This window comes from Geosmithia morbida (assembly GCF_012550715.1).
Source record: "Geosmithia morbida isolate 1262 chromosome Unknown scaffold_5, whole genome shotgun sequence".
NCBI classification, from domain to species: Eukaryota; Fungi; Ascomycota; class Sordariomycetes; order Hypocreales; family Bionectriaceae; genus Geosmithia; species Geosmithia morbida.
The window spans coordinates 164,688-185,594 of NW_023336192.1; the positions used below are offsets into that span (position 1 = coordinate 164,688).

Below are 20,907 nucleotides of genomic sequence, written 5' to 3' on the forward strand. Positions count from 1 at the left end.
CCCTTTCCCCCCTTCACCTAACACTTCATAGGACGATGGTGAAGGGGAAAGATGCCCCCCCTCCCCCCTTAGTTGTAGTTACGCACATTGGCAGCTTCTTCTGCCTCCCGGGCCTGTATCTCGTTTCTGCTGGCCTCCTTGAGTGTGTCGTTCCTATTCTGGCGTTTCTGAGCGGATAGCTGAGATTGTAGTTTACCGCCTGATTTGTTGGAGGCAGCTGCTCGGGCCTGTGAATGGACGGGTATCAGCATGAAAAAGAAAGAAAAAAGGAAGTACGTATAAGACATAGGGTTGCAAAAAGCAGGAGTCGGGCTTCTGGAATCAATTGTAGGACAAGAGGAATGGGAGGGACGGGGGGGTGGGACGACAAAGGAAAATCCCCCACCTCTGCTGCTTCTGCTGCTCGTTGCCTCGCCTGATCAGGACTCTCGGCCGAAGACGAGCCTCGATCAGCGCCCAGCGTCCTTCCCGGTCCGCCGACGACGGCCTTCTTAGGGACGGGGGCCGACTTGGGACCTGCGGGAGGGGCCGAACCGACGATACGGCCTGGTGACGAGAAGTTGTCGGACTCGGTCTTGCCGCATATGTTGCCCATCGTTGCGGTTGCCAATATAGATCTTCTTTAGAACGGTGTGGTATGATCAAGCTTTATTAGATATGCACTCTCTTCTTTCTTCAATACGGTGGTTAATTTTTTGGGGGGTTTCTTTTTTTTTTTTTGCTCGAGAAACTTGGGGGTTTGGAAAGATAAAGAAAAAGAGGTGGTTTAAGTGGCAGTAGCCCTCCGTGGTGTCAGATGGTGACTGCAGACTCGAGATGAGAGTTTAATACCACGATTACAGTGTACGGGCGTCGAGTACAGAGTGGCGGTGCAGCAGACTCAGTCGCGTTTCACGTGCCACACATCCTGTATGTGTACGTTACTTCGTTCCCACCCAGATCCGGCCAAAAGGTACGTACGTCATACCACTATCCCAGGAACAACAACCAGGGACAAAAGACAAAAATTCTGCCCGACGGCTTTCCCTTTTCCTTTGTTTGATTTGCCCGACGTAAAACGCCCAGGTTGGATTATTTGCCCCCGCTTCTCATCGAGCACCGTTGAGAGAACTTGACGGAGAAACACATGGTAAAGTCTCAGTTCGTACTCTCCGCCCCCCCCTCCCGAGACAAGAGCGGTAGTTGGACGGGTAAATCACTATCATTACTCATACAAGATGGGATAGCTAACGCGACGCAGGTCTTCTTCCATTCATTAGAAATTTCATAGTATTCAGAGGAGGTAAGGAAATAAAGACGCAGAAAAAATGGCTGTGGACAGCGGAGACGTCAACGGAGACGAGGCCACGACGGCGGCAGTGCCCAACGATGGCGCCGCCTCGACCGCGGCGACCACCACCATCAACGGAGTCGACTCCCCGCCGTCCGAATACCCCGACCTGTCTCGGGAGGCACGTGCCCAACGAGACGACTACATCCGCAACTCCACCTACGCCAAGTCCGCGTGGGAGGCGGGAGGGGTGCGCTTCGCGCCGGTGCGCGTGCCCCTGGTGCGGCGGCTGCAGACGGGCGCGGTGCTGTTCCACAGCATGTCGATAGTCATGTTCGTGTCCGCCTTCTGGTTCACGTGCACGAATCCGCTGGCGTGGCCGCTGCTCCTGGCGTATCTGATCCACCTGTCGGTCTCGACAGCCGCCACCGACGGCAACCTGTCCTACCGTTCCGAGTACCTCCGGTCGCTGCCGCTGTGGAGGCTCTTCGCCGGCTACTTCCCCGCCGAGCTTCACCGCACGCACCAGCTCGACCCGTCGCGCCGGTACATCATGGGCTACCACCCACACGGCATCATCTCGCACGGCGCCTGGCTGTCCTTCGCCACCAACGCCTTGGGCTTCGCCGCCAAGTTCCCCGGCATCACGAACAGCCTGCTCACCCTCGACTCCAACTTCCGGCTCCCCTTCTACCGCGACTGGCTCCTCCTCCTCGGCATCCGCTCCGTCTCGAAGGAGTCTATCGCAAACACCCTCTCCAAGGGCGGCAACGATGGCCAGGGCCAGGGCCGCGCCGTCACAATCGTCATTGGCGGCGCCAGGGAGTCCCTCGAGGCGCAGCCGGGAAAGCTCCGCCTCATCCTCCGCGACCGCAAGGGCTTCGTCAAGATGGCCCTCCGCACCGGCGCCGACCTCGTCCCCGTCCTCAGCTTCGGCGAGAACGACCTCTACGATCAGCTCAGCGCAAAGCAGTACCCCGTCGTCCACCACCTGCAAATGTTCATCCTTAAAGTCTTCAAGTTCACTCTCCCCGCCATGCACGGCAGGGGCGTCCTCAACTACGATGTCGGTCTCATGCCCTACCGCCACCCCGTCAATATCGTCGTCGGCAAGCCCATCCGCGTCGAGGGTACCCACGGCGCCCACCCTTCCCAGGAGGAGATTGATCGTCTCCACGGCCTGTACGTCATCGAGGTCCAGCGTCTATGGGACACATACAAGGATGAGTTTGCCAAGGACCGCACTGCTGAGATGGAAATCATCTAGTAGCCCCTTTTTGAATACCTCCCATCTTCCTCTTGTATTCCTTTTATTCCCATCTATTCTTCAATTTTTCAAATACAACTGGATCCTTGGGTAATAGTCTACTGCCACCTTTTGAACATGAATATTTATTATATACTCCTTTTTTGTCGTACTTTCCCTCCTACCCTTCTCTTCACGGGGTGAGAACATCGTTACATCACTAACAAAGAATCGTAGTTTTAGAAGAATTTGTCATTCATATTAGCTTCTATCTCCACTACACTGTTCCCTCCAGTTTTTTTTAGAGCACCTTGTACTCTAGTCATTCTTCATGAGCTGCGTAGTGTGTAATCTGTGTCGAGGGGGGGGGGGTTTCATCTATGTTTCGCAACCATTTACAGGTTGACGGCAGTACGGAAGTTCTTGCCGGCGTAGACGGCCAGCTCACCGAGCTCCTCCTCAATGCGGAGGATCTGGTTGAGCTTGGCCAGACGCTCAGAGCGGCAAGGGGCACCAGTCTTGATCTGGCCGGCCCGGATACCGACAGCGATGTCAGCAATGGTGACGTCCTCGGTCTCGCCAGAGCGGTGGGAGACCATGACCCCCCAGTTGTCGGCATAGGCGTCCTTCGAAGCCTGGATGGACTCAGACAGAGTACCAATCTGGTTGACCTTGAGCAGAAGGGCGTTGCAAGCCTTGAGCTCAATGGCCTTCTTGATGAAGAGGGGGTTGGTAACAGTCAGGTCATCGCCGACAATCTGGATGTCCTGAGTCTTGTAGAAGTAGGACCAGGCCTCCCAGTCCGTCTCAGCGAAGGGGTCCTCGATGCTGACAATGGGGTACTTCTTGCCGAGATCAGTGTACAGGGCAGCGAGCTGCTCGTAGGTGATCCACTTGGTGGGGTCGGACTCGGGGTTCTTGAAGTCGAGGTCGTACTTCTTCTCCTCCTCCTTGTAGAACTCGCTGGAGGCGACGTCCATGGCAATGCTGACCTTGCCAGTGTAGCCAGCCTTCTCGATGGCGTCGGTGATGAGGTCGAGGGCCTCCTCGGCAGTCTGGATATCGGGGGCAACACCACCCTCGTCACCGACGTTGCCGGCGGACTGGCCGTACTTCTTCTTAGCAAGGCCCTTGAGGGTCTGGTAGACCTCAGCACCCTGTTGCATGGCCTCGGTGAAGCTGGCGGCAGCGCTACGATGGGGTCAGCAAACAATGAAAAGGGAAAGAGCGGAAAGGAGCTGCATAATCTCTTACCTGGGGACAATCATGAATTCCTGGAAGGCGAGGCGGCCACCAGCGTGGGAGCTAAGGTCATGTTAGAATTGGATACCACCGGCTGGAACTTGAAATATAGGTGTGGATATTCTTACCCTCCGTTGAGGACGTTCATGAAGGGAACGGGAAGGACGTAGGGCTTCTTGGTGCCGGCAAGGTCGGAGATGTGAGCGTACAGAGGAACGCCCTTACAGATCATGCGTGTCAGTCATGGATCTCCATTGAGTGAATCGAGAGGTGGCAAGTGGTTAGCCTACCTTCTCGGCAGCGGCGGCCTTGGCGACAGCCAGGGAGACACCGAGGATGGCGTTGGCACCCAGCTTGGTCTTGTTAGGGGTACCATCGAGGCTGTTGATGAAGGTGTCGACCTTGGACTGGTCCTTAACATCAATGTTCTCCTTGATCAGAGCGGGGCCGATGATGGTGTTGACGTTGTCAACAGCCTTGGTGACACCCTTGCCACCCCACTTGGACTTGTCGCCGTCGCGGAGCTCATGAGCCTCGCTCTGACCTGTGATTTTCTGTTATTACAACGATCACGGAGCCAACAGACCAGGATGGAATGGTCGAGACGAACCGGTAGAGGCACCAGAGGGGACAATGGCGCGGTGGAGGCCAGTCTCGGTGACAATGTCGACCTCGACGGTGGGGTTACCGCGAGAGTCGTAGACGGAGCGAGCGTGAACCTTGGTGATGGCCATCTTTGCGGTTCGTGTATTTATGCTTTCTCTGATGGTGAAGATGTTAGCTTGCGATTTGAGTTGATGGCCTGTTCTTTCCCCCTCCTGCGCATTTTGAAATGGAGGGGTATCATGAGTGGCGTGGTTTGAGAGAAGCAACCGCGATGATGGAAGTATCTGGGGGGAAAGCTGCCACTTGGCAGCGGGCTAGATTCCCATTTCAAGCTTCTAGTGAGAACACCGAAACCAGATGGTGACATCGCCAAAAGAAGCTTCTAGCCAGCTATGGTGGTGAGGTGAAAGAAAAGACGCGCGCGGGAGCCGCGAGCTCCGTCATGGCGGGGTAATGGGGGAGTGTGGGTGAGGAGACAAGAGGCAGAGAGTCGACAGATGAGGATGAATCTTACCCTGATTCTGATAATATACCTGAACTTCCAGAGATGATTTCTCAAGAAGACGAAGCTATCGCGGAAGAGTTTTTTTTCTTTGTTTTGCAATGGATGGTATGGGAGAGGAGGGAGGATGGATGGAGGGGAGGAGGGGTCGAGAGCTATTATAGTGGTGCTAACAATGGAGGGGCAGAAGAAATGAACATAAAGCCACGACGTATGAGAGCGTTACAGCGTTACAGGCAAGGGGCAGAGTCAGCTGACTCTAAGCCTCTATGGTGTGTCAAAGCACCTGTTTTTTCACTATTCCCAACTTATGATAGGGCCCCAAAACTTTTGTCAAATAGCGCATCAGCTTGATTGGCGCAAGTGTCGTAATTCCACCGCGACAAGGCCGGAAGCGGGAGGGGGAGGGGGTCATTCTAGTGCTTCCAGTCTAGACCCTTAGACTCTGCGACAAGGTACGGCGACGAATGGCAGTAGGAACAAGGCAACGGGCCGCGGTTGTTTGGGGGATGTGTACTGTTTGCATCTGCCGAGGGATGCACTGTGTGCTATGCCGTATATATGTGCTCCGTGTACGGTGCGGAGTGGGAGATCTACACTAAATCTAGTACGAACAGCGTTGAGGATCTGCCCGTATAAGCCTCTTGTCTTGGCTGTTTTTGCGGTATTCATTTATGAGTGCAATCATTGATCCTTTCTTCCGCATCTGTCGACTTCATGAGGGGTGGGTTCCGTGCCTCTCGCCTGTTTGGCTCATGTTCCTTTGATAACTGTGCTTGTAAGTGTTGATCCAGCAGGCTGTCTCTATCACGAAGGTCGTAGGAGGGGTTTGCAGTAGCAGTAACAGCGGCAAGGCTGACGGCAACGGTAATGCCATAGCATTGCATGATATAATACATGATAGATCCATCGTAGCCGCGGCGGTAGCGGTGGTACGATTACCCGTTACAAGAGGTGCTGTAGAGGCTTGAAGAGAACTCGTCAGGTACCACAGCTTCTATAAAAGATTATACAAGGGTCACATCAAATACCGCCCCTCTCGGTTGATGCTTGAGGGTGGGACTTTTCTTTCTTCTCCTTCTCTTCTTCTTTCCAACAAGGCGTATTCTAGATTCCGGGGCTTATCATATGCATATGCCCTTGGATTTATCTGTGCCACACATTTTGAATCTATCACATGCGGACAGTAAATCAAAGTAAGCTGTTTTTTTTTCTCTCGATATATATGAGGTATACACACATTCGGTGCAACAAGACGGCCACACTCAACTCAACTGCTGAACACGTCAAGCACATACAAGTTCATACTGATATAAATCTGTCATTTTTATCGCAAGCAGTAGAGGTGGTACGGAATGTGCACTGCAAATAGTAGTACACTGCTGGTTGTTACAGGTTATACTCGTAGTAGTAATAATATCAGACGTTTTTTCTTCTTTTCCGTGAGTACCTCAGGGTAAGTTACAAGACAAGGTCCTGACTCCTTGCACCATCATGCATGCACATCCAAATAGTAATACCAATATTCCGTCGTAGGCAGGCCCTGGGCCAACCAAATGGCAGACAATGGCTAGCAAAGTCGAATGACTCAGCAGCCGAAGAGATAGTGCCCCTCCACCCCACCTGCTCTGTATAGGCTCGACGATGACCATCAAGGTCCTCGCCAAAAGTCCAAAGAGTCCAAAGAGACTGGCCCGCTTGCCCATGGACCGACACACTTTAGGTACCGCGTCCGCCAGTTAGAGCGCGCGAGGTACATTGGGGCGCCCCGGAGAGTCTTCTGCACACAAAACTCATTGTGTGGCCCCGATCACCCACGCTGCTCTGCTCTCTCTCTCTGGTCATGCTGCTTTGAATATCTTTTCTCAAGTCTTGTCTTGACCCCCGAGAGCCTTGGTTGTTGATCTTGCTTCTCTGCATCCTCATTTGCTTCCCACCGCCCCGGTGTGCAGGCCGATAGACTACTAGCATCAGTTCTCACCGCACCGTCTTGTCCCTCATCCGCAATTCCCCTCTATCTGGACGGCAAGGTTACGTGAGCGGATGCTGACCATTACGCTCTATCGCTGATTCCGAGACCCTGACTGCGGTCAAATTGATCATTGCTCCCAACAGCCAATCCATCGCTCCCCGACTGTCATCCGTTCCACAAAGTCATGGATGACAGCGGCAACATGTCATATGGTAACTCTTCCTGGGCCACTACCGGCACCGGGAGCGACGAGTATTTCTTCAATATGCTTTTTGGGACCGACGAACCGACGGACCGGTCATGGAACAGCCCCACGTCTGCCGACAGCCAGCAGCTGTCTCAGTGGGAGGACAATATCGTCATGCCGCCTACCGAACCTCCTGCAAAGGACGACGATGCCAAGTCGGAATGCTCAGCTTGCGACGGAGAAGACTGCCCATCGAACGCCTGCCCTAGTGAATGCGGCGAAGACGGCCATGGAAGCGTGTGCTGTCGCGACGAGGACTGCGACTCCAACGTTGCCGACCGAGTCTGCTCCGATGGATCCTGTTCCGGTGCCAGAGACCCTTGCGAACAAGAGGGCTGCGATCCACGCCGTCCCGAGCTTTGTCTTGGTGATGCCTGCGAGGGTGCTGACGATGCTTGTACGCATAAGGATTGCGAGTCACACCCTCCTGGCTTCTGCCTGCGTGGCGCATGTGAGGCTATTGGTGATGCTTGCACCCACAACGGCTGTTTCGGTGACCCCTTGCCATCTTCGACGACTGGAAACGGCACCGAGGCAGCCGCAGCCGCCGCGGCGCTTGCATCCTTTGGAGACATGTCTGGCGTGAACTCGTTCGCCGGCGGAAGCCAGCTTCAAGCGTTTGGCAACCCTGCCTTTACCTTCGACCCGACGACTCAGCCGTTTCCAAGGCAAGACGCCAGCGATATGCTGAACTGTATGGGGCCGGGAAGGACCGACAATGCCGTGCTTGCGAGGGTACCCCAGGCCTTCGCCGCGAACCCCCAGGGGCCAACCCAGAACGGCTACCCATGGCCCAACAGGGAGCTGCTTAGCCATCTCAGGGATTATCATGCCACTCCTCACAACCACTCTAACCATACGCGCCCCTGTCTTGCCGACTACCCGAATCTTGCGGGTGCCAAATGCACTCTACCTACACAGGTTTTTAGTCAGCTCGAGACCGGTGACGTTGCTGGCCAGAGCTCGCCGTTTCAGTGCGGATTCTTGGCCCAGGACCCGGCCATGTTCGCGGATCATGTCGTGTCTCAGCACGGGGATCTCCTGCACCAACTCCCGGATAGCGTCTTCAACTTTTCTCCCTCAGATTGGAAAACATTTATGCAAAAAGCTGCTGAAGACTGGCAACACCACGGCTTTGGAGAGCTCAACGGTACAAGCCAGGGAGCCTGCCAGCTTCACGAGCACAGCCACGGCCAGAACCATCATGGCTACAGCCATCACGATCACAGCCATCACGCCCACAGCCATCACGCCCACAGCCATCACAACCACAGCCATAGTAATAGCCATGCCCACATCCATAGTCACGCACATCTGCCCGCCAAGGCGGGGACGGACACGTTGGCACAGACGACCAACCCACCCTCACCTGCATCAATGGTCTGCTCTGGCCATCAGCTGCCGACACCAGATTCGGCGCTCAGTCCTACCTCTCTCTCGCCCTTTGGAAACCGTAGTCTGGAGAAGCAGGAGTTAAAACCGGACTACTCATCGGCAAGCCAGTCGTATGGCCACCACAACGTGTACCAGTGCTCCTGGACAGACTCTCAGACGGGCCACGCGTGTAACCAAAACTTCCAAAATAGCGACGACCTAGACGCCCATTGTAGAGAATACCACACCAAGATGCTGGAGAAGGGTACCTGTGGATTCCGCTGCATGTGGCGGGGTTGTAAGAGAGGTAACGGCTGCTTTCACACAAAGGCAAAGCTCAACAGGCATTTGCAGACACATACCGGATGTGAGTTTTTTATCCCCCCCCCCCTCGTATCACCTCGGACTGAATTGTTCGTATCATTTTGGGTCGTATTACTAACGGACAAATAGTCAAACCTTTAGAGTGCCCCATCTGCCACATGCGGTTGTCTGCTAAGCAAGCCTTGGATCAGCACATCAGAACACACACAAATGAGCACCCCTACGCGTGCACATATGAAGGATGCGGCAAGACCTTTAAGCAGCATAGCGCACTCAGTAAGTTACCTGCGTTTCTCCTCTTTCCCCTCTTCCAGCTTCAACTTTAGGAAGCAAGCATTACACATGACTGACCTTGTGTGACTTAGCCATGCATATTCGGACCCACACAAAGGAGAAGCCCCTCAAGTGTGAAATATGCGGTGCGGTGTTCACTGAGTCGTCGAACTTGAGCAAACACCGCCGGACGCACTCCAAGTCTGGCAACTTCGAGTGCGATTTCTGCCACAAAGACTTTCATAGGCTCGACCAGCTGCGTCGTCACCTCAAGACGACGCACAAAGAGTATGACTCGGAGACTATTAGCAATGTCATTGAAAAGGCACGGCATTGGCGGAAAAAAGAGGAACATGCCAAGAGATCCGGCGGTATGGACGATTTGTCTATATCGTCTGATAATCTCTATATTATGCCATGATGGTGATGATATTATGATATCCCGGGAGGTTGAAAGCGGGGCATTGGAAATGATGCTGTTACTTCTAGCTTCGTTTTTGCCCTCCCTTTCTCTTCTCATCTCTTCCCTTTCTTTTTTTTTCTTTTTTCTTCTTCTCGTTCTTCGGTTTTGTTTCTCTTTTTTGGGTTTCTCTTTGTTTTCCTTTTTTTTTGCATCGCGGAAAGGTCGGCGTCTGTTATCACGGCTAGGATGGAGTATTACATCATGAGGGTTGGGCAGGAACTGGAGGCGAATGGAGACAAACCGGCGTTTGAACTGGATGGTACTGAAGGGATCACAGAACATTTACATTGAGGACGGAACACGAAGCTTGTTACTTGTGTTATTTCCAATGGTTACCATTGGGGACGAAAACCCAGCATGATTATACGGAGCCACGCATTAGAAGACCATTTGCATTTGGACTTTGATTCTGTTTTGAACCTCAAGGACATGGGAAGATTGATTAAAAACTTTCCACTTTTTTTTTTTTTATAATATTGATTCATGATGCGGGAGATAACGCCCATGCGTGCATGCGAACCAAAAAGCACGGCCAACACCAGTTTCCGAGGGTCAGAAGCCGGGTAAAGTTAAGTACAAGTCCTTCAGACTAAGCGAACCAACACCCCCTCGAGAGCCAAAAGTGATGCGAAGTTCTCGACACAAAAGAGGAAAAAAGGATGGACCGGTTCCCTTTAAAGAATCCTCATACTAGGTGAAGGAGACGCAGAAGAAGAGCGGAATTTAGTTTCCCTTTGTTTCATGTGTGGTTAAAAGAACAAGAGAAGAAGATGCACGCCACGCCTCGCCCGGGGTTTTTGTTGTGTTGTGTTGTATTTTTTTTTCTTTCTGTCATCGTTCCCCCTTCCCGGAAATCCACTCGTTAAACCCAATATTTTTTTTACCATCCCGTCACACTCCCTTTTATAGCATTGCGAAAGAATCTAAGCGGACTAATTCCGAGAAGTGAATGTCAGCATTCGACCAGTACACTCTGTTCAACATATACCCATGGGTGTACCATTGGTATTGAACAGAGGGGGAAAAAGAAGGGAGTATATATAATTACCTTGACGGCAAACTTGCGCTGAGGGAAGTGCACGTTGCGCTTCTTGGCCTTCTCAAGGAGACGAGCCTTGTCCTCGGGTGATAGCCGGCGGCGGATGGCGCGGGTCTGCTTGGGGCGGAGGTCGAGGGGAGCGTACTTCTTGTTCTTGTAGAACAGACGGAGCTGAGCCCTTTGCTTGGCGTTGATGATGGTGAGGACACGGGCGATGGACTTGCGCAGGTCGTGGCTGGAGAAGGTATGTCAGCATGGATATACAGATACGGGAAGTCGGGCCGACCGAGAAGAAATAAGAAAGGAATAAATCTCACATCTTGTTGAGCTTGCTGCCAGACGAGGCAACCTGCTGGATGCGCAGTTGACCGAGCTCAGTCTTGAGCTCACCGAGCTGCTTCAGGAGGTCCTCCTTGGACTTGTCCCACAGCTGAACCGACTTGACCTTGCCCGACGACTGGAAGAAGAAAAGGTTGACGTTAGCACATCTCCCGACCGTTATCTGACGGATTGCCGTCACAATTCGATCCCCACAAGGGAAAGGGGAAACAGAAAAAAAGTTGGCCGTCGTTATTAAAGAATAAAGAGGGAGAGAAGGGAGAGTAGAGGGAGAGTAGACGATTGTCGGCGAGTCGGTCGTGGGCGATCTGCTTTATGTCGTTGGTAACTTCGCAGGTGTGGTTGTCCTCGCACACCACATCTCGTGTGCTCTCTCTTTCCCTCCTTCGATGTTGTCCCCCCCTCCATGCAGCGACGGGCCAAAAATTTTGTTCTCTCCTTTTATTTTGTCCGAAGAATCGTGTTGTGGAGGATGGTATGCACTCACCATCTTGAATACCTTCGATGGGGAGTTGCGAAGTGTGTCGACGTGGATATACGGGGAATGGCACAAAAGTTGATCGGGACCGTATCTTTTCGCAGCCGTAAGATTTCCGTCGGGGAAGGAGTGAGGAAGCGTGCAAAAAGTTGCCCTAGGGCTTCTGGACTTGGTTTGTGTGTGTGGTGTGTGCGCCGCTTGTACTGGAGAGGGTGGGGTTCCTGGCAAAGAGAATTTGTGCGCGGTGCCCAATTTCCATTGGCTTGTGGGTTCTCCATCACGTGAGAAAATATGCCAGGGCGGTCAGGTGCATTCTGCCACTTTTTTGTTCCGGCGGTTTCCCGAGTGAAGCTAACGACAGATGTGGCTGAGCCTGATCGAAAGGGTGGCGTCACTTTTGCCTCGGATGCGGCTGCCGTTACGTATTACGTGTATGTAGGTAGGTACTCCGTACTCTAACCTCACCCCAGTTCGAATAGCATACCTTTTTGTCGCCTGACGACGTCGCCTGATCTCCCCTCCTCCTCCTCCTCATCCCTACCGATTATTCGTGCCCATTATGTCTGTGCCATCAGGAAACTCGGGCTGGAACCACCTGCGGCAGCAGGCACGAAACCACGAGACTCAGGTACGCCGCTCCCCCTTTGTGATATGCCATTGCTTTGACGGCCATAGCTAATTAAGGCTAACCGATAACAGACCCAGACCTTGTTCCACACCTATTCACAATTCGCCAACGCCGCCAACGTCCCGGCGAAGCCTACAGCACAGGAGAGCGACACCGAGGCCAAGATCGAGAGCCTGCTGGAAGAGGTAAGCCGACCGCAGCAAGCCATCATCACGCCCCTCGGATAAATGTTAGCTATACTGACTCTTCCCCCCCTCCAGCGCGAAACCACAATCTCCCAGCTCGCACGGCTTCTCGACTCGGACGCGACGCTCGGCTCCTCAGCCGTCAAACAAAAGAACCTGGCCCTCTTGCGGTCCAACCTGGCCAACCACCGACGCGACTTGATCCGACTCCGGTCGAACCTAAAGGATGCGCGCAACCGGTCTAACCTGCTGGGCAGCGTGCGCGACGACATCAAGGAGTACCGAGCCAACAACCCCGAGGCCGCCGAGGCCGAGTACATGGCCGATGAGGGCCGTCAGATTGACCGGAGCCACGAGATGACGGATAGTATCATCAGCCAAGCCTATGCCATTCAAGACAACTTCCTTGTCCAGGGCGAGACCATGGCCAGCATCAACCGGAGGATTAACATGGCCGCCAACAAGGTCCCCGGCATCAATGCCATCATCGGCAGAATATCTGCCAGGAAGAGGAGAGACGGCATCATCATGGGCTCCTTCATCGCCTTCTGCTTCATCCTGTTTTTCTGGCTGTCTTGATAGAGCCAAGAGACGGCGGTGTCGTCTCCTTCTCATGCATATATGCAACAAAAAATGACATCAAAGCATAGGCGTAGGGGCGTTTTCCTTTCTGGCTTTCGCAAAGTTGGTGGGTATTACTACCATTATTACCATCCCTGTATTTTATTTCTCCTTTTTACAAGAGGATTTCTTTATGTATCAGACGAAACCAACGGGATAGTGGTGATGTGGGACCAGTATTACAGAGTCATATTCAAAAGTCAGTCCGTACATGCTGCATTCAGTGTGAGACTCATCATTTCTATAAAAAACACAAAAGGTAATAGTACAGAATATGCTAAGTTAATATGCTTGCTGCGCCATCGTCCGTCTCTTGCTCGGGAGCTGCTCGCGAGCCGTGGGGGGCAGCTTTGCCTCCTTCCTGATATCCTCTGCTATGCGCACCAGTCCCTTGTTGAGTCCCTCGAGCTCGTCCGGGTGGCTGGGTCCGCTACCGGCCCATCGGATGCGGCAGTGGTGGTCGACGAGGTACGTGTACCCTACCTTGCTGTTGAGCAGGCCCGTGTACTCGCGCATCTCGTCGGTGATTCCCTGACGGACGAGCAGGTAGGTGGGCCAGTCCCTCTCGGGCAGCCTCTTCCTTAGGGAGCCCATGAACATGCGCACGAGCCAGGCCTTGGCCGAGTTGTCCTCGTAATTGATGCGTACCATCTGCGCGACGTCGCTGTTCTGATCCAGCACCTCCTGCAGCGCCGGGTTGGACTCGGGCGAGATCCATGTGTCGGCCTGATTCTGGGCCCACTGGCCGTTGAAGATTGTCACGACCGATGCCTTGCCCGTCAGGAGCGGTGTCGTGTCCACGAACTCCTTGCCGTTCTTGGCCAGCGGCTGGCCGTACAGGTTGGGGAAAAAGAGCGACATGTCGGCGCGAAAGAGGCGCGGCGGCGAGATGAACGACTTGCCCTCATGGTATTTGAGGTTGCCCCAGTCGCGGAAGTAGGGCTTGGCCATTTGGGCGGTCCTGCGAGGTTTCCCCGGTTAGCAGGATAACGGATGAAATAAGGACAGATGGGGAAAAGGCCCACAGCTCCTTGCGCCTCTGGATATGCTTATCATAGTCGACAAAGTCCTCGCGTCGCTGTCGTATCGTCCGCTTGTCGATACCCGTGTTCTCACCCGCCATCGGGGGATCCGGCATACCGATTGGTCTAGGCAGCGGCCGGGGCACAAAGCCGCCTTCGATGCGCTTTCCGTAGCTCCGGGGAGCTTCAATGGGGATTCCCTTGACTTTACTCTTGGCGTCGAGCTCCGCGCCGGCGCCCGGCTTCGACGCATAGATGGCCGACGCGCAGAAGCTCCGACGCCACTGGCAAAAGGCGCACCCCAGGGGCCGAGCTCTCGAGATGGCGCAGTTGCTGCTGCCGCCAAGGACACGGCTCAGCTTCCGAGTCGATAAGGCGCCGTTCATTGTGCTTTCTCTTTGCTAGTGGCAGACACCATCGGTAGCGTCTGCAAATGGGAGAGGCTCGAAAAAACAAGGTCGTGGTTGTGGTGGGGGAAAGATGCGGCTCTCTCCTTCTCTCAAAATTCTGAGTACATGTATTGTACCGTAGTAGAATGGTACGTACTTTCATGGTACGCGCGACCTTTCTCTCCCCAGATCGAATAGCCAGAAAAGGACTAGTGTATCTGGGGGAATATCTGATATCAGAGGTTCTGTCTTCGGCTAGACGCGGGGCATCAGAAGCCGACGTAACCCTTGAGAATCGGCTCAAGCATCTCCCCTCAGCTCGTTCGTCTTCCTTGTCTGTTATCTCATCTTTACATTCATCTTGCTCTTGTTTTCAGTCGAACTACAGTGTTGCTCGAATAAATCCAAGACAAGGTATTATTGATAGGGAGAGAAGAAATGCTCCTCCAACGAGCCTCTCGTCTGCTGCGGGGGCAATGGCAGACGTCCAAGACAGTCAGCCAGGTCATTGTGGCGAAGCGTCATACAACAGTTGGCTACTCGGCCATCAGGTGGTTTACAGAATCTAGGAGACTATTTGCCATCAAGCCTGTGCCTCTGGCGGACATAGGAGAGGGTCAGTTCTCAGATTCCTCTCGGTGTCATTTTATAAGCGGGACCCATCTTGACTAACATGGGGAGTAAACAAACCAGGCATCGTCGAGTGCGAGGTAATACAGTGGTTTGTTGAACCTGGGGCAACGGTGGAAGAATTCTCGCCACTATGCGAGGTCCAGAGTGACAAGGCGTCAGTGGAGATAACCAGCCGGTTCTCGGGAACTGTCAAGAAGTTATACTACGAGGCCGGGGAGATGGCGTCGGTGGGGCGGCCATTCATCGACATTGACGTTCAAGACGACGACGTCAAAGACGGACCTGCGCCTGCGCCCCCCAACGAGAGACGGGAAGAGAAGAAGACGTCAGCCCACCCGCCACCTAGGATGACAGCACCGCAAGAGGACCAGGCACTAAGCAGGAGTCTAACGGAGAAGAAGGGGCCCGAATTAAAGGGCAAGTGTGCAGCGCTGTCGACTCCAGCCGTACGCCACCTCTCCAAAGAATTCAAAGTTGACATCAACGACATCGACGGCACGGGAAAGGACGGCAGGGTAACAAAGGAAGACATCTACAAGTTTGTCGGGGCCAAGAAGACGTCGTCACCAGGGACACTGTCAGCATCACCAGACACACAAGTCGAGACGACAGTGCCCCTATCCAGCACGCAGCAGCAAATGTTCAAGACAATGACAAGGTCCCTGGGCATCCCTCACTTCCTGTACGCGGACGAGGTGGACTTCTCGTCTCTAGCCGAGCTGCGCGGTCGCCTGAACCGCGTACTGAGCAAGCCGGTACCATCCGCTGTGCTGGATGCGCAAGAGGAAGCCGCGGTCAAGAAGCTATCATACCTCCCCTTCATCATCAAGGCCGTGTCTCTTGCTCTGCGGCAGTTCCCGACTCTCAACGCACGCGTGGACACGGACTCGGCGACTGGTAAGCCCTGCCTCGTGCACCGGTCCCAGCACAACATCGGCGTGGCAATGGACACGCCGCAGGGCCTGGTGGTCCCCGTGGTCCGCGACGTCGCATCGCTCAATGTGCTTGCCATCGCTGCTGAACTCGCCAGACTGCAGGACTCGGCCGTCAAGGGACGCTTGTCCCCCCGCGACATGACGGGCGGCACCATCTCCGTCTCCAACATTGGCAACATTGGCGGGACGTACCTCAGTCCCGTCATTGTGGAGCGCGAGGTGGCCATCTTGGGTGTCGGGCGTATCCGCTCCGTCCCGGCCTTTGACGAGGAAGACAATATCGTTAAGAAGCAGGTCTGCAATTTCAGCTGGAGCGCTGACCACCGCGTTGTTGATGGGGCCACCATGGCGCGCGCTGCCGATGTTGTCCGTGCTATTGTCGAGGAGCCTGATGTGATGGTTATGCATCTTCGGTAGTTGAAAATCAATCATGATGAGAATGAGCGTCTGTTCGCTTTTTCCTTCCCTCTCTTCCTTTTGCATCATGACGGGGGAGGGAATAGCGGGAATCATGACGATAATATCAAACGCCGTACGTAGGTCTGGCCCAAGACCAAAACCGTGAAGTACTTTTTGCACGTAGAATAGACCGTTGTCTCTCGCGGAAACACAGTACGTCGATGTCATATACAAGAATGACCTATTGATGACGCTGTAATATAGCCATATATATAGATTGTCTGTTAAATCACTTTGCTATCCAGAAAAAAGTAGAACGGTTGATAAAGAAAAGCTGTCCCCGTCATATTACCCAAAGTAAACCCCCCCATTGAATCCAGAAAGAGGCAAAGAAACGCCGAAGTTGACATTTGGATTTGATAGTGTGGGGATTGAAAGTTCAATGTTCGCTTGTCGCTATAATTGTTTTTTCTTCGCTTCCTTCTCACCCCACAAGAAACAGATGATGCCAAAGTTATAAAGAAAGGAAAGTGTACGAGAGAATAGAGATAGGTGGGACCAGAGACTTCTATCTCATTGGCGGATTTCAGCCTCATCCTCGGCCATGGCCTTGACGACGTAGTTGAGAGCGTCTTGCTTGACCTTCTCCATGGACTGGCTGACGTCGACCTTGCTGACGTCACGCTCGTCGGCCGAGGGTCTCTCGAGGGTGTCCATCTGGCTGTGGACCATGTTGGCGCCCATATAGTGACCCTGGCGGGCGCCGACGCGCTGCAGCAGGAGGTCCTCGGTGGCGTCGAGGTAGATGAAGTGGATCAGGAGGTTGGGGTTGTAGTAAGAGGCCACACGAATGACGTCGCGGTACTTGCGCTTGAGGGCGGAGCAGGTGAGGATGACGCCGTCGGCGCCGGCGTCGATGCGGCTGATGGACTCATCTCGCAGAACCGTCAGCCAGTCCCAGCGGTCGGCGTCAGTGAGGGGGATGCCGTTGGCCATCTTCTCAATGTTGGCAGGAGGGTGGTACTGTTACCATGCGAGCGTTAGTTTGACCTGAGGCATACATACTAGTATACGAATTGTCACCTGCCTCCCTCTCTCCCGAGAGAGAGTCAGGAAGAGATGTGGGACATGGAACATACGGAATCTCCCTCGACATAAGGAAGGTCGAGAGTTTTTGCCAGGTGACTGGCCACGGTCGTCTTGCCACATCCCGCCGGTCCGGTAACTAGCCAGATGTGGTGATGCTTGTAGGCGTGAGGGCTGGAGTGGCTGGTGTTGGGGGGTAGCACCATGTCCTTGGCGGGGGAGGCGTTGGTCAGACCGTCCTGTAACGACTCTGGCGGCGAGGGCATGTTGTGGCCCTTGTTGGTGGGCATGGCAGCATCGTACGAAAGCATTGGGACGGTCGTGTGTATGAGGAGATGGGGGGTTGTAGTAGTGGCAGACGCAATCGCGTTCTTCGAAATAAGTAAGGGCTTGCTCTTGGCCCCTCTGTCGATGTCGTCGGTTCTCTCAATTGCCGTCGTGGGCTACCAAAGTCACACGATATATATAGGTATCTGTATATATATATATGAAGAGAAAAATAGAGAGGTGAGATATAGAGAGGTGAGGTTGAACAGTGATTGTGTGAATCGAAGACTTTTGAGGTCGTATATGTGGGCGTCTCTGTTGCCGCTACGTAGTTGTCGTAAGTTTATTCGTGGGATTCGTGCTAGGAGTGGTGAGGTGTAGGAGGTTGTGACAGGGCGTACTAGACAGTAAAGGGGAAGGGGTACGAAGAATGAGAAGGGAAGCTGAAGGAGACGATCAAAGGGGGAAACGGATAGGGGAGGAGGCAAAGGTAGTAATAGTAGTAGTAAGTAGTGAATAGGTCGGAAGGTTGGAGTAGTCCGCGTGACGAGGGTGAACAAGTCTTAATATACAAATTGTTAGCTGCTAAGAGCCTAAGACTAAGGACGGTGGGGAGTCGAGAGTACTACAAGTACTCGTGTATTACTCGTGGTCCCGTACGGAGTACATCATAATACTCCGTGCATGGGGCGGATATCCGTACATGACGCTTCTCCAAAAGCGGATTTCCTTTGACCCCACGGGTTGAACAAGTCCTGGCTTATCCGCACAGGCCTCGCAAGCCTTGAACCTGCTACCATATTCCGTACGAGCACAGTATTACCCGTACATATGAGTAGCTTTCAAGTCCGGCCCCGTCTCTCTCTCCTTCTCGTGGGCGGCAATGCGGCAATACCAATGGGCCATACCTGGGCTTTTGCCGTGGACTTGCTGCTGCTGCTCTTTCTTGGCACGCGGTCCTTTGTGACCCTGTCTGTTTAGTTGCATGCATCTTCTTTCCGGGGGTCACACACAGGAGCGCACACGTACGAGTACACACAAGAGTTGAGAAGTTACTAAGTAAAAGTATGTCCGACCCGGTCCAAACGGCAACTTTCTCCTAATCCCCGATGACCCAGGGCTAGATTGACCCTGAGAGATGACCCAGTTGGCCAGACCGTGACCCAATAAATTGGGGAAATAAGGCACGGTCCCCTACATACGGAGTCAGAAGTGCTCGTAGTCGTACAGGGAGTCGTCATTACCAGGGGAAAACAAAAGAAAGAGACAAGCTGACAGGACGAGAGGGTGGAAAGAGACGTACTGTCACCCCCCCCTTTCCCAGTCCCACACCACACTGGGGGGGGGGGCGACAGGGCGACAGGGCGACAGGGCGACAGGGCGACAGGGCGAGTATTAATCAATACGTATAGTAGCACCGTTTTACTTACGACGTAGCGATGGTACTGATAATGTTCCAAAGCTGCATTGCTTCTCTGCAAAAGAGGAGGAGGAGGAGGGGGGGGTGGTGAGAGCGAGGCCCGAGGGTGAGGGTGGGATTGAACCCAGGCCACACCCCGGGGCCATTGTCGTCATCAGCCAGCCTGGGTGCCCCTTTGGAGTGGACCACACACAACAAAGAAAAGGAAATTCTTGCCTCAGGGGGACATATTCGGCTAAAGGCTGGGAAACTCGACAATTGGGTCTCAACCGTTGCCCTTGCCTATAATGGGAAATATGATGATGCTCTCGTCGCACGAAAAAAAAAAAAAAAGGATATTATACTGTCAAAGCAAGAAAGAAAGTACATGTTTTTCTCTACTATGCCGTGCTAAGAAAGACTGTCGCTTTGGGCCATGTTCACCCCATATTCTTGACCCGCTGATCCATGTCCGATGTATCCAATGCCATGAGACAATAGCACCCCCAGGAAAATGAGCCGACGATTTCAGCCAAGTGTTCCTTCCTCCTGGGTCGCGGGACTCGCGGTACCTTCTCTCTCCTTACGATACTCGTACATGTACTTCCCCATCAGAGTATTGCAAGTACATACATGTACGGCGAGTCGACGCCTGCCTTATATCTGCTGATGATAATCTTTCCTATCAATAGTTTATTCAAGAACGCATACGACAGGGAAGTTACCGATATGCACGAAACTCCCCTTTGAATTTGACTAGCAACGCTATCTCGTAAACTTCTTATTGGAGTAATAGTGCCATTACATCGAGAACCCAAGGGCCAAGGTACCAAGCACTCCATGAGATGATGGGCGTGGGGGGCCACAATGACCCCCCCCCCAACCCCGGCGAGTGGATGTCAAAAGAGCCCCGCCCAGGGTGACTGTGAGCTTCTGTAGCTTTTTCCTTTTTTTCTTTCGCTTTCTTTTTCTTCGTTTTCTATCATTCTCCACCAGTCCCAAGGCTTCTCTTGGCCCGCACCTGAGTTAGGTAATATTCGCCGAACTGCTCCTCGACAGCCTCCATCCCACAACATTTCAGGCTTCGGTTCGGGCTGCATGCCACCCACTCTCCACTCCTTCCCGTGATGTAATACTTCCGCTCTGTACATTTGCTCACGGGACTTCTTTGAATTTACTCGTGCGTCATCATCATCCGTATAATCCGCCTGTCGCATGTCAGCACGTCTTTTGCTGCTGCTGCCGCTGCTGCTGTACCAGCTTGCTTCGCGTCGCGCATCCTCCATTTGCCCCATTAGTGACACTCATACTCCGTACTTGTATATGTTCACAAGAAGGGTCTTCGAGGCCTCGACGGCGCCATGACAGTTACGCAAATGGAACACCTTGATGTTTCGGGTCCCTCCCTAACAAGAACACTGCTTCACACTGAACTACTCGCACAAGAATAGCAGCCATGGGATGGTCAAGACTCTAGAGACTAGGCCTGCCCTCCCCACGGGAGCACACCTTTCGACAGAGCATCACTCGCATGGCTCTACTGCTCCCCAGAGCCGTATGCATGTACGACAGACGTCCGGGACCGGCAACGACAACGCGGATTATTATGGACTAGTCCCCCCTCACCCGGTCAATCCTGCACACGAGATGAGTGAGGCTTCCCATGTTCTAGCAGAGCACCATCAACCCACAAGGAAACCTACAGCGTCATGTTACGCAAAGCCAACGGCTCCGGTAACGCTGTAGCCGTCACCGTCGTAGTCGTGCGCGTTCTGTCACGCCAAGCTTGCACCCAGCATCCTTTCTACCTGTAATACTGCGTTTTGACGCGCCACAACAATGCCATCTTGGGAACCAGACCTATCCTGCCTCTGCGGTGTGGCAAGGCACCTGGATGAGAGTCCCCCCCCCCCTCCCCCCCCCGGCTAGCAACTACTAACATAAGGGTTTGCCTGACACAAACAGCTC

At 53.5% G+C, this 20,907-nt stretch overlaps 9 protein-coding genes across 9 annotated transcripts; 4 read left to right on the top strand and 5 right to left on the bottom strand.

Annotated features, from left to right (window-relative positions):
* Positions 1 to 68: 68 nt before the first annotated feature.
* On the bottom strand, positions 69 to 595 carry GMORB2_6065 (uncharacterized protein; the record flags this gene model as incomplete). Its single annotated transcript, XM_035468035.1, has 2 exons — positions 69 to 227; positions 386 to 595. The coding sequence occupies 2 exons, from the start codon at positions 593 to 595 to the stop codon at positions 69 to 71; spliced, it is 369 nt and encodes a 122-aa protein (XP_035322016.1).
* A 712-nt stretch (positions 596 to 1,307) lies between these two features.
* GMORB2_6066 (2-acylglycerol O-acyltransferase 2) lies at positions 1,308 to 2,537 on the top strand (the record flags this gene model as incomplete). Its single annotated transcript, XM_035468036.1, has 1 exon — positions 1,308 to 2,537. One exon carries the CDS (start codon positions 1,308 to 1,310, stop codon positions 2,535 to 2,537), a length of 1,230 nt encoding a protein of 409 aa, XP_035322017.1.
* A 374-nt stretch (positions 2,538 to 2,911) lies between these two features.
* On the bottom strand, positions 2,912 to 4,492 carry GMORB2_6067 (enolase; the record flags this gene model as incomplete). The annotated part of the gene is made up of 5 exons (XM_035468037.1): positions 2,912 to 3,707; positions 3,771 to 3,821; positions 3,887 to 3,978; positions 4,049 to 4,302; positions 4,369 to 4,492. 5 exons carry the CDS (start codon positions 4,490 to 4,492, stop codon positions 2,912 to 2,914), a joined length of 1,317 nt encoding a protein of 438 aa, XP_035322018.1.
* A 2,530-nt stretch (positions 4,493 to 7,022) lies between these two features.
* Positions 7,023 to 9,477, top strand: GMORB2_6068 (Zinc finger, C2H2 type; the record flags this gene model as incomplete). Its single annotated transcript, XM_035468038.1, has 3 exons — positions 7,023 to 8,757; positions 8,913 to 9,059; positions 9,149 to 9,477. The coding sequence occupies 3 exons, from the start codon at positions 7,023 to 7,025 to the stop codon at positions 9,475 to 9,477; spliced, it is 2,211 nt and encodes a 736-aa protein (XP_035322019.1).
* A 965-nt stretch (positions 9,478 to 10,442) lies between these two features.
* GMORB2_6069 (large subunit ribosomal protein L35e) lies at positions 10,443 to 11,015 on the bottom strand (the record flags this gene model as incomplete). The annotated part of the gene is made up of 3 exons (XM_035468039.1): positions 10,443 to 10,451; positions 10,568 to 10,793; positions 10,876 to 11,015. Coding segments are annotated over 3 exons (375 nt in total), but the record flags the coding sequence as incomplete, so codon positions are not given.
* A 919-nt stretch (positions 11,016 to 11,934) lies between these two features.
* GMORB2_6070 (golgi SNAP receptor complex member 1) lies at positions 11,935 to 12,767 on the top strand (the record flags this gene model as incomplete). The annotated part of the gene is made up of 3 exons (XM_035468040.1): positions 11,935 to 12,003; positions 12,075 to 12,188; positions 12,264 to 12,767. The coding sequence occupies 3 exons, from the start codon at positions 11,935 to 11,937 to the stop codon at positions 12,765 to 12,767; spliced, it is 687 nt and encodes a 228-aa protein (XP_035322021.1).
* Positions 12,768 to 13,091: 324 nt separating this feature from the next.
* Positions 13,092 to 14,217, bottom strand: GMORB2_6071 (mitochondrial ATPase complex subunit ATP10; the record flags this gene model as incomplete). The annotated part of the gene is made up of 2 exons (XM_035468041.1): positions 13,092 to 13,770; positions 13,835 to 14,217. 2 exons carry the CDS (start codon positions 14,215 to 14,217, stop codon positions 13,092 to 13,094), a joined length of 1,062 nt encoding a protein of 353 aa, XP_035322022.1.
* A 441-nt stretch (positions 14,218 to 14,658) lies between these two features.
* On the top strand, positions 14,659 to 16,205 carry GMORB2_6072 (2-oxoisovalerate dehydrogenase E2 component (dihydrolipoyl transacylase); the record flags this gene model as incomplete). Its single annotated transcript, XM_035468042.1, has 2 exons — positions 14,659 to 14,836; positions 14,914 to 16,205. The coding sequence occupies 2 exons, from the start codon at positions 14,659 to 14,661 to the stop codon at positions 16,203 to 16,205; spliced, it is 1,470 nt and encodes a 489-aa protein (XP_035322023.1).
* A 555-nt stretch (positions 16,206 to 16,760) lies between these two features.
* On the bottom strand, positions 16,761 to 17,584 carry GMORB2_6073 (gluconokinase; the record flags this gene model as incomplete). The annotated part of the gene is made up of 2 exons (XM_035468043.1): positions 16,761 to 17,210; positions 17,327 to 17,584. 2 exons carry the CDS (start codon positions 17,582 to 17,584, stop codon positions 16,761 to 16,763), a joined length of 708 nt encoding a protein of 235 aa, XP_035322024.1.
* Positions 17,585 to 20,907: the final 3,323 nt, after the last annotated feature.